The 15,560-nt window shown below is 43.9% G+C and overlaps 1 protein-coding gene across 4 annotated transcripts in view; it reads left to right on the plus strand.

Moving 5' to 3' along the window:
- GAREM1 (GRB2 associated regulator of MAPK1 subtype 1) overlaps positions 1-15,202 on the plus strand; it is a 205,595-nt gene extending 190,393 nt beyond the window's left edge. For 3 of the 4 annotated variants that reach the window (XM_040479139.1, XM_040479137.1, XM_040479141.1), the window contains 2 exons: positions 8,345-8,511; positions 9,960-15,202. In XM_040479139.1, coding sequence (XP_040335073.1) covers positions 8,345-8,511; positions 9,960-10,857 — 1,065 coding nt within the window. In that variant the 3' untranslated portion in view covers positions 10,858-15,202. The remainder of the gene's footprint in view (positions 1-8,344; positions 8,512-9,959) is intronic. The other variant, XM_040479138.1, reaches the window with a different exon arrangement.
- Positions 15,203-15,560: the final 358 nt, after the last annotated feature.

Genomic DNA, 15,560 nt, shown 5'->3' on the forward strand with positions numbered 1-15,560 from the left:
CCCCCCCAAGTATGCATCTAAGAATCAGGATTTCGACTGTAAATCACATCTGCCCTCGCGTAATTAATCACATAGAGGTTCATTTATTGCTATTTTGTCACTATAAACTTTAATTTCTGTTTAGCTGAAAATATCCTGATGGGTATGTGACAGGGTTATGAACTCTGTATAAAAGCCTCTTTATAAATAAGATTTCTTAAGGCTGTAATGATTTTGTTATCTGGGAGAGGGAGTGTGGGAAGCAATGTAAAATACAGGGCAGAGGGCATGCAGTGAAGGCAAAGTTGCAAAGTTCAAGGAAGCGTGGTTACAAAACTCCTTTCTTTCCATTGCTGACATTATCCTGAAGTCGGCTTCTTAGAGAAAAAAACTCATAGTACAGGTGAGTCCAGTTTTAGATCAAGCTTACATATAGTATCTATGTATTTTCTGAATCATTGTCAACAAAGAGGTAAAACGATCCTTACCCACCTAAGTATGCCAGTGTCTCTTTGGTGACTGTCCATGATTCTAAGCAACATGCTCTTTGAGACCAGAGATTTTCACACACAGGCATATGATGGTACATTTTAAACTACAGACAAGGGGAGTGTATGACCTCAACTCCAGATCCACTGCTGTTGTATTTAAAAGCTGAGTATATGGCTATAAAATTGATTTTTCCCCCCAAAAAGACGGCTATGCGAAAGATGTCATAAGTGTTCCATTTACTTTTCTTAAGCGATCTCTTTGGTCCAGTTAGTGAAAGGGTGTAAAAAGTGTCAGTTCTTCCATAGAAGACAAGTAGAGAGTTCCAAGAAATGAAGACTGTCCAAGAAATACCATACCACAATCCCCCACCCCTACACTATGCTGTTTCACAAACACTTGGTGTGTATTTGGTTTCTTGTATTCTTTAATCCCTAGGAAGTGTCAAAGGAAGATAATGTCACAGGAGAAAGAAATTAGGTCATAGGTAATGTATATAAAGTGCTCCCAATTGTATGTAACATTTGAATTTTGTCCTCTAAACAAATACTTGTAACCTTGTTTTCTAACCGTGTAGTAATGAGCTTTGTACTTTGAACAAATTCTCATGCATTACTTTTAACATGTGACTATTTAGGAAGAAGACTTCCTTGTCCATTTTTCACAAATTATTGGTCATTTACACTGTGCTCAGTTCCCTCCCAGCCAGACAGAGCTAAAGGGAGTAGCGAGGGGAAAGAAAGGTTAAATGCTGTTCCCAGCATCAGGAAAGCAAGTTAAACTTCACGGACAGCATTCTGAAAATAAAACAGTCCCATTCTGTGATACGTTATTTCTTTTTCAACCAAGGATTGAGATGGGGTTTTGACTTTGTTGACCAGCTTCACTTAGAAACACAAAGCTTTCCGAAGCATTCGTTCTACTGAGTGTGCTCTATCTTCGCTTTAGCTGTTTTACAGTAAGTTACCGTTCATTTCTTTTCTAGCTTTACAGTGGCCAGTGGTGGAATGGCCAAGGCAGAAAGCAATGAAAAAAATGTGTGATCTCCACATCTTCTTAAATAGGTCCCAGGAGTCCGTGAGCACTCAGCCCCCAGGTTACATTATGTGCATGTACATACTGGGCATCTTTTTTAAAGTTTCTTCCAATTCAGGGGGAAGAAAAAGCCATGCCATCTTCAGTACACCATCCCTTTCTAAGAGCTGCCTCCCTCATTCATTTCTAGTCAGTATTCTTAAAAAGAATGGTCTGCCCTCCCAGGTCCACCCTCATTTCCTGTTCTAGCTTTGACTCACTGGAATCTGTCTTCCAAGGCTTTTTTTTTTTTTTTTTTTTCAGGCTTCCTTTGCTAAGATCCCCAGTGACCTGCTTTCGTGTATCTTCCAGACCTTCCCTGACTTCCCGACACCCTACTATCTTCACACTGACACGCTCTTGCTGTCTCCCCTCCCTTCACTTCTTGGACACTGTTCGGGTAGAGCTCTGTTCTGTGAGTGGTAAGAGGTAGTCACTTGTGTTTCTCCTTCTTTGTCTCATCTTCTGCCCATTCCTTAGGGGTTCAGCCTTCTTCACGTCTCACTGAGATCCCAATGCCACCATCACTCAGATTCTATCAGTTAGAACATCAAACTCAAACTCTGTATTTTCATAACTGGGCCCCTTCTTTCTCCCAAACTCTGTTCTTCCTTCTAAGTTTCTGTCTGATAAATGTCACCAGTACTTGTCTAGTCGGGGAAGCCCCCAGACCAGAGCTTCACTGTGGTGGTTTTTTCATGCCTCTGTACCTTTTGTGCACTTGTAATTCCTTCTTCCTGAAGACTTTCTCGGGATAATTGCCTATGCATTTGTTCTCCTGTCACCTTGAATAAATCAATGGTGCGCTTGCTGACCTTTGCTCTTACTTCTGTTATAAGAGGGCCAATTTGTATCTTGATTATGTGTTTGTCTCCCTTCTTCCCAACTAATTCCATGACCTACTCATTTTTGTATACCCACTAGCTCAGTGAGCATGTGATAGGCACTCAGCATACATTTGAACAAGTCAATAGCAAAATGGAATTACTGTAGTGTGTAGGAGAAGGGAAAGTGATGGCGACTTTTAGGGACAGTGGCTCTGCTCTCAGCTCTTAACCCTCAGACACCTTTTACAACTTACTTCAAACCCTGACTGTTAAATTATGTCAGTGTGTTAGATGGCAGTCACATGAGTATTCCTTGTAGACTAAAGAAAAGTGACTAGAGAATGTTCTAGAAAGAGCAGAGCTCACCATTTCCACCTTTTAATAAATTACATAAAATTTCGGTATTTAGCCCTGGGTTAGCAGTGTGCTGCATGAATACTAAGGAGAGTTGTCCTAATCCTGAGTAGTGGTATCTGACATTTGATAAGAATTGAATCACTGAACATTTTAGGAAAGGGAAGCCCCTCCTGTGAAGGAGCAAAGATGAGAGAATGGTAGGAGGTATAACTGCTGGAGGGAAAAGCTTTAGATCAGAGAAGTCACGAAGCGAGGCTCGGAGGACAGCGGGGAGTCTGCTCTCCCTGCTGCCACCCGAACCCATGTTGTGTTCGTCAACACTTCCATAACCAGTAGGCGAGCTTCTCTGCACACACCCAAACTACCCATAGCCAAGGTCATACATAATCTGTGACAGACAGAACACCTGCCCCCTCACTTAGGACCAGTGTTGGAGGTTTATTCCTGATAACCCAGGTAACCGCATCCTCCCTGTGCTGGGGCCAGTTGAAGTTCAGTCCTAAATGCTGCGTTGGAGAGGAAGAGGAGGAGTCTGGTCCACCAAGCATGGTGTATTCTGTTATATGCTCACTGAGAGTAGTAACTATCCTGGGGGGCTGGCATGTCCCAACTTAGAAATACCACCATTGTCATTTTCACGCTGTTACTACGTCAAGTGTATTGGTGGAGTCAACGGTGGTCTTATGTGCCAGGTCTGCTGGTGCCCTTTTTTTCTCTAGATCACCACTTCTATGAGGACACCAAAAAATTAACATACAGCCCCGACTTACCAATAACAATCACCAGGGCTGCCTGGGTGGCTCAGTCAGTTAAGCATCCGACTTTGGCTCGGGTCATGATCTCACAGTTTTTGAGTTCAGGCCCCTTGTCGGGCTCTCTGCTGTCAGCACAGACCGCACTTCGGATCCTCTGTCCCCCTCTCTGTGACACCCGTCTCTAAAATAAACGTTAAAATTTTTTTAAAAATAACAATCTCCGCATAAGAATATAAAAAGCATTCTCATAGTATATATTTTAAAATAAAAGTACCTTTTTCTTGTATTTTTGGTGACCTCTATTAACCTTTACCTTTATTAAATTCTGTGGGACATATTTGCACCAGAGGTGACAATATATATATATATATATTTTAACTCTGTCATCCACAGGGCACTATTAACAGCGATGATGGTCCTTACCATTTGCATGTTCAGGCTAATTGAATATACCTGGAAAGTAAGTAAATATAAACAGCGTGAGCTGAGTTCAGGAGCAGCGACAAGTCCTGATGGCCACATGCAGGGGTCCCAAACCGAGCCTGCAGTGGTCGGCACTGAGCCTTATGAAATGGCATTTCGGAAGAGACAGGCAGTAAGAACCAAAGCAGAGGAAGGAGCAGACAAGCATAACGTGTGTTGAGGAGACGCTGAACCTGCCGCTTTGACTGGACCTGTGTGTTTGTGTAGAGCAGTGGTGGGAGAAGTAACTGGAGAGATGGAATGAGATGGAATCATTTCTTCTGGCTACAAGCAATAGCGAGAAGGAGTGCAGAGAGCTTCAGTGGGAAGCAGGGGAGGCTGGACTTTATCCAGCAATCAGAGGGTGCCTCTGGAGATGGCAAGAAACGTGATGAAAGCCACATGCTGAGACTTTTAGAGGGAATCTGCTAAAAATGTGGCACTTAGAAATGAAATGGAATATGAGGGGAAACGGCAAATAGGGTGAATGGCCATCGCGTCTTGTAAATTGCCCTTCATTGTCAGATAAAATTCATAAAATTCATTTCAAATATAACTACACTCCTCTTGGATATGTATGTTGAATCCAATCAAGAAGCAAAGAAAAGGAGAACAATTCCTGTTATAAGGGTGTAGGAGGTAGGAAGTAAGAGGGCACAATAAACCCTCATTATTTATACCTTCTGGATCCCAAAATGTATATATTTCACCAAAGCATATAGTTTTTCCCATAAACTGCATGTGACTTCATTTGAGCGTCTACAGCAGCGCATTGAAAGTAACAAGTTGAGGGGCGCCTGGCTTGCTCAGTCAGTAGAACATGCAGCTCTTGGTCTCGGAGTTGTGAGTTCGAGCCCCACGTTAGGTGTAGAGATTACTTTAAAAAATAAAATCTTTGGGGCGCCTGGGTGGCTCAGTCAGTTGAGCGTCCGACTTCGGCTCAGGTCATGACCTCACAGTCTGTGAGTTCGAGCCCCGCGTCGGGCTCTGTGCTGACAGCTCAGAGCCTGGAGCTTGCTTCAGATTCTGGATCTCCCTCTCTCTCTGCCCCTCCCCCGCTCACGCTCTGTCTCTCTCTCTCTCTCTCTCTCTCTCTCTCTCTCTCTCTGTCAAAAATAAATAAACATTAAATTTTTTTTAATAAAAATAAATAAAATCTTTAAAAAAAAAGAAAAGAAAGTAACAAATTGAAAGTAAGAGGTAGAGAGCAGGCAGTCAGCTATGCTCAGCCCCAGGTGGTCCTAATGCTTGGGGGAGCACAACCCATTCCCTTTTGCCTCTACAAAATTATACTTAAGTTCTTGTCATGGACCATGTTCTTTTAAGATCATTTTTTTGGGGTTTTGTTTTCAACTACCTTTTCTCCAAGATGGGTTTCCTGTCAGCCTAGTTCTTTCCCATTGAACTCATGATTACATCCAAACAGCCCTCCCATGACAATGGAGGAAGACCTTCCTCTGGACTCCTCTTCACTGACTACACCCCATCTCCTAAGAACAAGAACCACACACACACTCACACGTACGCACTTAACTCATGTGGCCTCTAACCCCTTCTGTATCTCAGATGCAGTTTGGAGTTTAGCTATAAACACTCCAGTTAGCCATAGCTCACCGCCCCCTCTGGGCCCCATGACCTACCAGTGCTTTTCTTGACTACTTCCTGCCCACTCCTGTCCTGCAGGAAGCCTACTGGAAAGCTGTTCGGTACTGCCCAGCTATAGAAGTAGGGGCCAGAACCAGCTCTAAATGACCTCGAGTCCCCGGGGTTAGTTATAAGAACAGGAAGAGGGGACTTCCAGTAAGTCAAATTCAAGTACAAGTGGCTGTGTTTCTGTGTTCTGAGACCTACGTCAGTCAGTTATGTTAAGTCATTGACATCTCAGCATATCATAATTGACATCTAGGTAAGTGAGCCCTAATGAAACGTCACATTTAATGACGACTTCCAGAACTTAGAAATTTCTAAATCAAACTCAGCATTAACCGTGTTTGCCCTGTGCTCTTCTCTACCCCAGTGTTGAAAGGGGACTGTTTATTTTAAACATTAAAACGTTAGGAGCTCCTCGGTGACTCAGTCGGTGAAGTGTCAGACTTCGGCTCGGATCATGATCTTAGCGTTGCTGAGTTCGAGCCCTGCGTCGGGCTCTGTGCTGACAGCTGAGCCTGGAGCCTGCTTCAGATTCTGTGTCCCTCTCTCTCTGCCCTTCTGCTCACACTCTGTGTGTCTCTCTCTCAAAAATAAACATTAAAAATTTTTTTAAACTTACAAACTTAGCCGACAGGCTCCCCATCTTCTTATATTTTCCATGATTCCTGTTACCATAAGTATAAACAGAATCAGGCACGTGTATAATAAAGTAACTCTCATTCATCCTAAATTCTATAGACGTTCCCTAAGAAAGAAAAGAAGCATAGTTGGCTAAGGTACAAATCACTCACAGGAGGGAAGCTGATGCAATATCTTGATTACTTATTTTGTAACCAGTATATACTCCTGAAAGCCAGCCAGTGGGGTGACTCCCCCAGAGCTTTTCAGTGTCCTAATTGGTTCTCGGCTCAGGAAAAGACGACCCTCTAAGTGGTGCACGAGTCCTCCTGGGCTGGCTGAACGATCCTCTCTCTCCCTCATCCAAACCCATGTCCTCCCAGATTGTCCTCCTGTAGTCATCCACCACCTGCTTTGTAAAAGCTCAAAAGGGGAAAGGCTACAGCTAGTGGAGAAGAAAATCTGCTGCTCTGAATATTTTCGTTTAGCCTAAAGAACATTTCCAAATGAAAGACTGTCACCAGGGGGTCCGGGTAACCAAGGCTGTGGGTCCTCTGGGTGGGCCCAATGGTCCTCAGCCCTAGGGGAAAATGCAATGGATAAGACTTCTTAAATTGCTTCCACTGATTTTAGAATTGAGGTTTGCCTGGTCACCTGTGGTCACATGATTTTTCCTAACATTTGTTGTTTTCTGGCAAGTGAATCGGCTCTGGGAAGCCAGTTAGGGGCCCAGCACACAGTGTAGGCGGTAGGGATGCAGTGTAAGGTGAACCCATTTTATTTGGTCTTAAGCAAACCCAATACCAAAGCTAATGGAAGCTTGCTGTTTCATTGTCTTTATTAGCCCAGAGCTGCTGGGACAGAAAGAAATTGAAGGCAAAGGTGAAAAAAAAAAAGAAATTGGTAGGAACAAGGCCTAAAAGCAAGCAAGGACATTTTTGACGAAGTCGGAATTGGCTCCATTTCTACCTGTGTAGCTTAGGGTTGACTAGCAGAACCGGGTATAAACTGCCCCCTGCTGCCTGACACAGAGAAGTGCGTTAAAAGTCCACTTCCTTAAAAAGAATCCTATTTCTTGAATGCCTCTGTGAATGGAGAAGAAACGGGGGTGATGGCAGGCAGACTTACACAAGCCGTGGGAATCCCAGGTCCCCTAATCCTCTCCACGGTGAACATGAAGGAAGTTAGGGGCGGCTCTTCCAAAGAGTGCTATGCTTTGGATTTGGAAGTCGGCCTTGTTACTCCATCTGCAGCCCTGTCCCGTTAAGTGTGGTGACCGTGTCACCGGAGCTTGTGAGAAGTGCAGCTCTCAGGCCCCACCCCCCGGTCTGCTGAATCAGAGTCTGCATGCCGACAGGATCCCCGGGTGATTCACGTGCACACTTCCGAGTGAGAAGCCCTGGGCATAACTTCAGAAGCAGCTTCAACACTGGAGAAGAGCCACCAGTCCCGAAGGTTGGGTCAAATTGAATTCAGTGGGAACAGGGAATAAACACAACTCAGTGGAGGAGTTTGATCCTTTGTTAAGATCAGGGTTGCCTTATATGCTTCTTTCCTTTTTTTTTTTTTTTTTTTTTTTTAAGTTTATTTATTTTGAGAGAGATGAGAGCAAGTGGAGGAGGGACAGAGAGAGAGGGAGACAGAGGATCTGAAGCAGACTCCAGGCTATGTGCTGACAGCAGAGAGCCGGATGCGGGGCTCAAACTCGTGAGCCGCGAGATCATGACCTGAGCAGAGGCTGGACGCTTAACCTACTGAGACACCCAGGCCCCCATGTCCTTATTTTCTCAATGCTTCTGTTGTATACATCTCACATGTCACTGTCTCTTGCACTCGCTGTAGTTCACATTACTTGCTGAATCTCAGCAGCACCAGGCAGTTGTCAAGCAGTCTCTTTTGAAAATTAGTCTGTCCCAGCGAGTATGCGACAGGCGTGGATTTTATCTGCGGCAGCATCTGTGTTTATCAGTCCTCCTTGTTTGTCTTCTCTCTCCCTCCCTTATGCCCCTGCTGTTTCTGTTTAAGAGTAGCCACGTGACCCTGCAGAATCGCAAACCCGCCCCCCCAACCCCGCCCCCCAACCGGTGGCATTGTCAGTCTGTTGCTAACCCAGAGTGTTCTTTTCTGCGCCAGGTCAGGGAAGAGTGCCGGCTCCTGAACGCCCCTCCTGTTCCACCCCGAAGCGCAAAGCCTTTGTCCACAAGCCCCTCCGTCCCTCCTCGTGCAGCCAAGCCAGCGCGGCAGCAGACTCGCTCTCCCAGCCCCACCTTGTCCTACTATTCTTCAGGGCTGCACGACATGTAAGTCTCCATGCCAGGGCTCACCTCCGCATGTGTCTTATTGTCAGCCAGCTCACCGGGTCCTGAGAACGGTTTCCGGGTGGCCGTAACCTAGGCAGGAGGTGGGAGAGGAAATGTTCCTTAAAAACCAAAGAATTTCACTGGAAGAGCATGATGGGGCCCCTGTTGGTTTCAAGTTAGGATGGAAGGAGGAGCCAGGGTCCTAGGAAGAAAAGAAACCACAGCCTATGTAAGAAATGGAGCATAAAGGCCAACTGGATTCTCTTAGACGCAAGCTGTGGAGGACTGCCAGTTCTCACAAAGCGGCATCTCGTTCTTTCTGCTCCGACTTCTGCACAAGGAGACAGACAGCACCTTCTACCGGGACCTAGACTTGAAAGGGTCCTATTGGCTCTCTACTCTGCCTTTCCCTTCTTGGCTACGGGTCTGGTAGCCATTGACTTCTATCTGGACCCTTCTGGTGCTGGGAGCTCCTTCTTCTGCAGGACAACTCATTCCATTGTTGGCAAATGCCAATAATTTTTTCCATAATCTTTCATTATATCCAGTTGTCATCTGTCTCCACGTAACTTTCAACTGTTTCTTATGTCTAGAAACACAAAAATAGATCCTCCCTGCTTCTCTTTGTCAGCCTGTGAATAATTTGAAGTCAGATGTAAGTCTTCTCTTCTCCAAAAGAGGCTGCCTCAGTTCCGCCAGCTATTTCCCCTGACATCGCTGCCTGGTCCCTCGTCAGCCTGGTCACCCACCTCTGAACACACTCTGGCTTCACTGACACTTAAAATCGGGCCCCAGAGCTGAACGCATGACTCCACATATGGTCTTCACACTTAAAAATAGCTCTCTTTTGCAGGTATTTTTAATTCTCTGGACATTTAAATCCTTACGCTAGTTTTAGTCAGTTATATAGAGACCAAGGCAAGCATTGTGTTTGAAGCATTTCTTCTTACCTCAGACTTTTGGATGGGAGTAGAGACATAGGCGGTAGTGATGTAGTGTTGTCCCATAGCACAAGGATGACAGGCATGAGGCACCCATTTTCTGCCCTCATCCCACCCTTCCCCACTACAGACATTAGTAATGAGTGACACTGCCTGTTGGTGATAAGCCTAAACCTGGCCCAAGAATGTGTCTCCTCATAAAGATCCAGGCACCCCCTAACAATGATTTTCTTGTTAGTTTAAAAAACATATATATTTTTTCCATCTCCACTAGAGCACGTTAAATCATTATAATTCATTTCCGTAATTACCAATGCATCTTAGTAACGTAAAGATTTTTTTTAACCCAGTGAAGTTAGCAGGTACTTCATCGAATTCACGATAAGAAATCCTAGATTTTTCTTCCTACCTCTGTTTTTCCACTCAGAAGTGACATCTGTGGGATAAAGATGGGCTTGGTAGTTGGCTTTTAGGTTACTCACCGCCCTTTCTGTGTTTGCTTTTAAGCAGCGTTCCTAAAAGTGACACCGGGCCTTCTGAGAGTGCTCCCGTGTCCTGCTATCCCTGTAACCGAGCGAAAGCCGATTCCGTGGACCCCAAGTCCCCGACGGGCAGTCCTTCTGCTGAAACCCTTTCCTCCAGGCTCTCGTGGCCCAACCACTATTCGGGAGCGTCGGAGAGCCAGAGCAGGGGGGACTTCCTGCCGGGGCCAAGCAGGAGTTACAGTTACCCCAGACAGAAGACGCCAGGCACACCAAAGAGAAACTGCCCAGCACCCTTTGATTTTGACGGCCATGAGCTCTCGGCCAGCCCCCCCGGCTCGGTCACTTCAGAATTCAGTGGCGGCATCTCTGCCTGTCCCAAGTCAGCCAGCTACTCTGTGGAGAGCACAGATGCGAAAACGCTGGCCGCGGACACAAGCAAGCAGAGTATCTCGTGCCCTGCCTTACCCCCCAGGGCCCCAAAACCGGTGGAAGAGAAAGCCGCCTCGGACACTTCTCCTTTGCCTCTGAAAATTGATGGTGCTGAGGAAGACCCCAAGTCCGGGTCACCGGACCTCTCCGAGGACCAGTACTTTGTTAAAAAGGGCATGCAGGACATCTTCTCCGTCTCCTACCCTTTCTCATCTCCGCTTCACCTCCAGCTGGCCCCCAGGTCCTGTGGCGATGGCTCCCCGTGGCAGCCACCCGCTGACCTGTCGGGACTCTCTATAGAGGAAGTGTCCAAGTCGTTACGGTTTATCGGTTTGTCTGAAGATGTCATATCGTTCTTTGTTAACGAAAAGATCGACGGGAATTTGCTCGTTCAGCTAACGGAAGAAATCCTCTCGGAGGATTTCAAATTGAGCAAACTGCAGGTGAAGAAAATAATGCAATTCATTAATGGCTGGAGGCCCAAAATCTAGCCAAACAACCCCAGCTAGCATTGGACGAAACTGATGTACGTGTGTGCCAGAGGGGGTGCGCTGGGACACAATTCCATGTTTTTTGCACTAAAAACCTTCTCTGTAAATAGGGATAAGAGACACTCCTACTATGCAGATTACGTTTTTGAATGGTGAACAGGCTATTTTGTACATCAATAAAAATGCTGTACAGAACACTTAGAGGTGTGCCTTGTACATCACTCAACACTCAACAGCTGCTAAAAGACAAAAGGCATGTTCAGAGAGAATTCTTACCCAAGTAGGTTTATGCGAGAAGGTATGGTATTTATTACAAAATAGCCAAAGCTGAAAAAAAACATAAGAATCAAAAAACAAAAACAAAAACAAACAACACTTTTGAACAACAGTTCCCTCCTTTGGGAAAATCGACTTTAGACAATTAACTATTCTGTGCTCTGTCGTTTGGATTGCTCAGTGCTAATTGTTTTACTCTTGTGCCTGAAAATGTTAGTGATATGAAATGACACTTTACTGTTTGTTATATGCTCGGTGGGGATCTTTTCATCAAAAGGCATTTTCCAAAAGTCATATGTTGATAGAAGGTGTATGACGTCCTTAGAAATAATGCAAATTATGACCACAATCATTTATCTGTAACTGCTGCTGATTTTCTCGAGCAGTGGAAGAAAAGAGCAGAACATAGACATATATGTGTATAGATGTATACACAATGCAAACATGTTTTAAGCATCATTATTAGTCTGATGTTTTAGATAACATCTGTTCACTTTCAAATATCGATTGAGGTTTGGGGCCATTAATTAGGTTGCCTCTTAGGAAGAGTGGGCAGAATGATTCCAAAGATTCTCAGAACCCTTTCCCTTGACGCTCAGTCTTACTGGTCTTCATCACTGAAAGCATAGAGGAAATCAGTAGAGTGTCTGTATTGAAGAATTACATTTGATTGTAAGCCCATGTGGAGTAGTTTGCATATAATACTCGCATGCTGGTGTCTGGGAAAACGACAGTGTCTTGTCAAAGGATTATTTGTCTCTTGTTTGAGGGTCTTATATTCCTGGTGTCCGACAGTGAGAGGTCTGAAAAGCATTTCTCAGAGCGTGTTAGGTGTTCTCAACGTGCTTTGTGCTTCACCAGAGCTCAGAAATCAGACATATGATCTTCTGTTATTGTGCGTGCTAGATATGTTGAGTAATTTTTTAAAGTATCAGTAAGTACTTATTTAGTTCATAAGCCTCTTCTTTCCTCTCTTCCAAAGAAAATGTATTATTACCATACTTTTATTATTGAGAATTCCAGGACATGATTCTGACAGGTTTTGCCAAATGTGATTAGATATTCCAAACTATAATGTCCTCGTCATCGTTCTTGACTTTTTGAAGGAATGTATATCTTAGGAGCGCTAGAGTTCTCCGAGCAAGCCGTCAGCCATAGCCCCGTCTCCCCCCCACATTGATTCTGGATGTGCAGACATCTGTGACTGAGGTCAGCCAACCAGGTGCCAACATGACTTCAGGGTTGGCTTCTTGTTATCTATTCATCCCACTGACCAACATAAGTAAACAAATGTAAAGACAAGACCCACAATAAGGCAACATGAAGATGGCTTTATTTCTTGACGTTAAAGATGCTTAATCCATCTCGTGGTATAGAATTGAGGTGAATTGATGCGTCTTCTCATTTGCCATCATAAATCTTCTCTTTTTTTTTTTTTTTAAAGGGGCATTTTTTCCCCCATAACATTTCTCCCAAAATGTAAATACTCTGGGTAGAATGACCCCATAAGGAGAGTATCTTGTAAAATTCGTCATACTGGAGCGCCCCTCCAGGAGTAACTGAAATATTTATTACAAAGGAGTTTCTGGTACCGCACTCACATGACAAGAGACCCTCAGTGACTTTGCCGGTTAGAAAACATCCTTCTGTATAAGCCACCACTTCCGTAGCAACATTAACCTCTCAGAAACTTCCTTGAAAATAAAAACAGACAGGATGCAGTTGAAAAGCTGCATTTTTTTTCTTTAACAAATCCTCACGGAATCTGCTTTTAAACGCCTGACCCCTGGACACAATTCTCAAATTCAGGCAGGAGGAACCGACTGGCTTTGGGTTTACTATGAAGGTTGCCCCACATACACAAATGACCCCTTTTATGTTTCTCTTTTTGTTTTTTCTTTTCCAAGAACTTGACACAAATAGTTTCTGCGTTCTGTCTTGGCATATTTATATCGAGTTTATATTGGTGGCAATGTAGAGACTGCTTGGAGACAGGCACTGTGGCCCTTGGGTCATGTATTCAGATTTGTTGAACACCTCTTATTGCCAGGAACCATGCTGTGTGACTCGACAATACTAAAAAAAAAAAGACGTGGCTTGTGCCCTCTTGGAGCTCCTAATGTTTATATTTAAAATCACAGTTACTGAGACTGCATATGTGTGACGAAAAGAGACATGAAATCTTCTGGGCAGTTGGATGTATGGAGAGTTAAGTGTGTTATGTCTTGAAAGAATCCACAGATGGAAGAAATGGCAGTCTCCATTAAAGGGATAAAAAATAAACACCATGAGACCATTAAAACTTGGAATATGTTGGAGGCAGAAAGTATCTCGGACTGCCACTGGCTAGTGTTCTCTTTTACTGATTGGCAACATTTTTAACTGTAATATCTTCTGGCCTCTCTAAAGGCACAAATAAAGGTAGCCGCCATTACTGAGCTGAACCCTTGTCTGTAGAGGACCTCGGCACCCTGACTAGATGAGGCATGCACTGCTAGAGAGAATCATGGCCAGAAGGCAGTGTGGGAATAGGGTGGAACCGGCCTTTCCCTTCTGAGAGCTGCAGTTTTGCAGTGAAAAAACGATGCATAGAGATCCCCAGATGCAGAATCTTTTCTAACCAACCAAGTCAAGATTGAGTACATCTTCTAGCAGGTTCCCTGCCGTCAGGGCAGTAACCATGGGGCTTAGGGGAAAGTGCCTGTCTAAACAGGACCCTGTTTGGGGTTTACATTCATGGCCCCCATCAAAAAAGAAAATCAGCAATAAGCCAAATCAAGCAGCTAAAATGTAAAACTATGGACCTAACTCATGCTGGAAGGGAGAACTCACACCCTCCCAGACCGATTCTTTCTCAGAATCTTGTAAACGCCAGCACATTCTCTCTCTTTTAAGTTGAGCTGCTCAACTTTATGAACTGTGAAATTTACATTTATACTCTTTCAACCCACATATACCATTCAAGTTTATGAAGTTGCAGCAAACCGCCCATTCGACTGAATTGCAGTGTTTATTCTTGTCTCATGGAGAAATAAAACAATCTTACGGGAAACTGTTATGACAATCCATTCCAACTGTTTTCAGACACACACATAAACACCCTCTGCTCACATTCCAGAACCACCTGCACATCATCCCTACAACTCCTTGAGAAGTTCAGGGGGTGGCTGTGGATGGATAGAGGGTCCATTTTCCAAACACTGTGTAACAAGTCACTACGCGTCATGCTTAAAGAGTATGAAGTTAACATTTTGAATCACAAACTGGAAAACAAAACAGTTCTCCAAAGTACCTCGTGAACCATTCAAAGGAAATTTCTGCGTCATCCACCAGAAAAGCTAAATCTGCTGTTGGATACGTCAATTCCCACTCTTTTTCTAGTAATACACAGGCAACTGGCTGCTAGGGCAGGAAGTGTAGAACACCCAAAGTGCAAATGACAAGAAGGAGGATTTTTGCCCTAGGGGGCTGTAAAACTGGGTGTGGAATTCTCACAGCCGCTTCTTGTCCCATTGCCGTTTAGTCTTTGAAACTGGGTGTTTTAAAATTGATCTCATGGTGGAAACCAGAAGCAAGGGGTAAATGTGATTTCAGTTAAAACTATGTACAAATATCTTCTGTAATTTTGCTGCTCTAATTTTTAGGCTATGAATTTTGTAATGAGCTGATCAGATTACAAATTTCCTTTGTTTACAATCTCATATAGTAGGGGCTCAGATCATTTCTTAGCTATCAACCTCTTCTCCCATTTTCATACGAAGTTCCATTTAAAACATTGTTGAAACTAAGCCTAAAAATTAAACTCAATTAATTAAAAATGGGGGAGTTTTCCTTGATTTAAATGGAAATGGTATATTCTTTTCAAAGAATTTTGTAACCACCTTTATAGCTTCTTTGCTTGGAAAACCGAGGGTGTTAACTACCAGTTAACAGTTGTATTACTTTCCAGAGCATTATCTAACGGGCCCAATGTGTACCTCAAGATAAACATGGTATGTTATGTCTAAAAAAATTCATGGTTGATTTAAATGGTTCTGAAATGTCTATAAATAAAGAAAATTTAAAAGTTGCTCTTCTTGCAGTCCCTCAGTGAGTCGGACCTAGTGCATAGTTTTCTAGAACTCTGTTCCCCATCCTCATGGAGATGAGAACGCGCGTCTGAAGGGATTCTTAATGCTGCAAGCCCATTCCGTCCTAAGAGGCGGAAAGCAATGGCTATTGCACAAAGAAGAAGCTGGGAACCAGGCCACCTGATGGCATTCAAAGAAAATCCAGTACCTGTGTGGTCAGAAGTTAGAACAAAAGACAATTCATTTATATAATGAACTGGTGAGGTTTGCAAAAACAAAAAAAAACAAACAAACAAACAAAAAACACTTCGTGTTTGGGGAAAAGAAACAATACAGATTCCTCTCTACACAGTTTAA

The sequence above is a fragment of the Herpailurus yagouaroundi genome, unplaced genomic scaffold (assembly GCF_014898765.1).
Source record: "Herpailurus yagouaroundi ecotype Mexico unplaced genomic scaffold, PumYag 142, whole genome shotgun sequence".
NCBI lineage: Eukaryota > Metazoa > Chordata > Mammalia > Carnivora > Felidae > Herpailurus > Herpailurus yagouaroundi.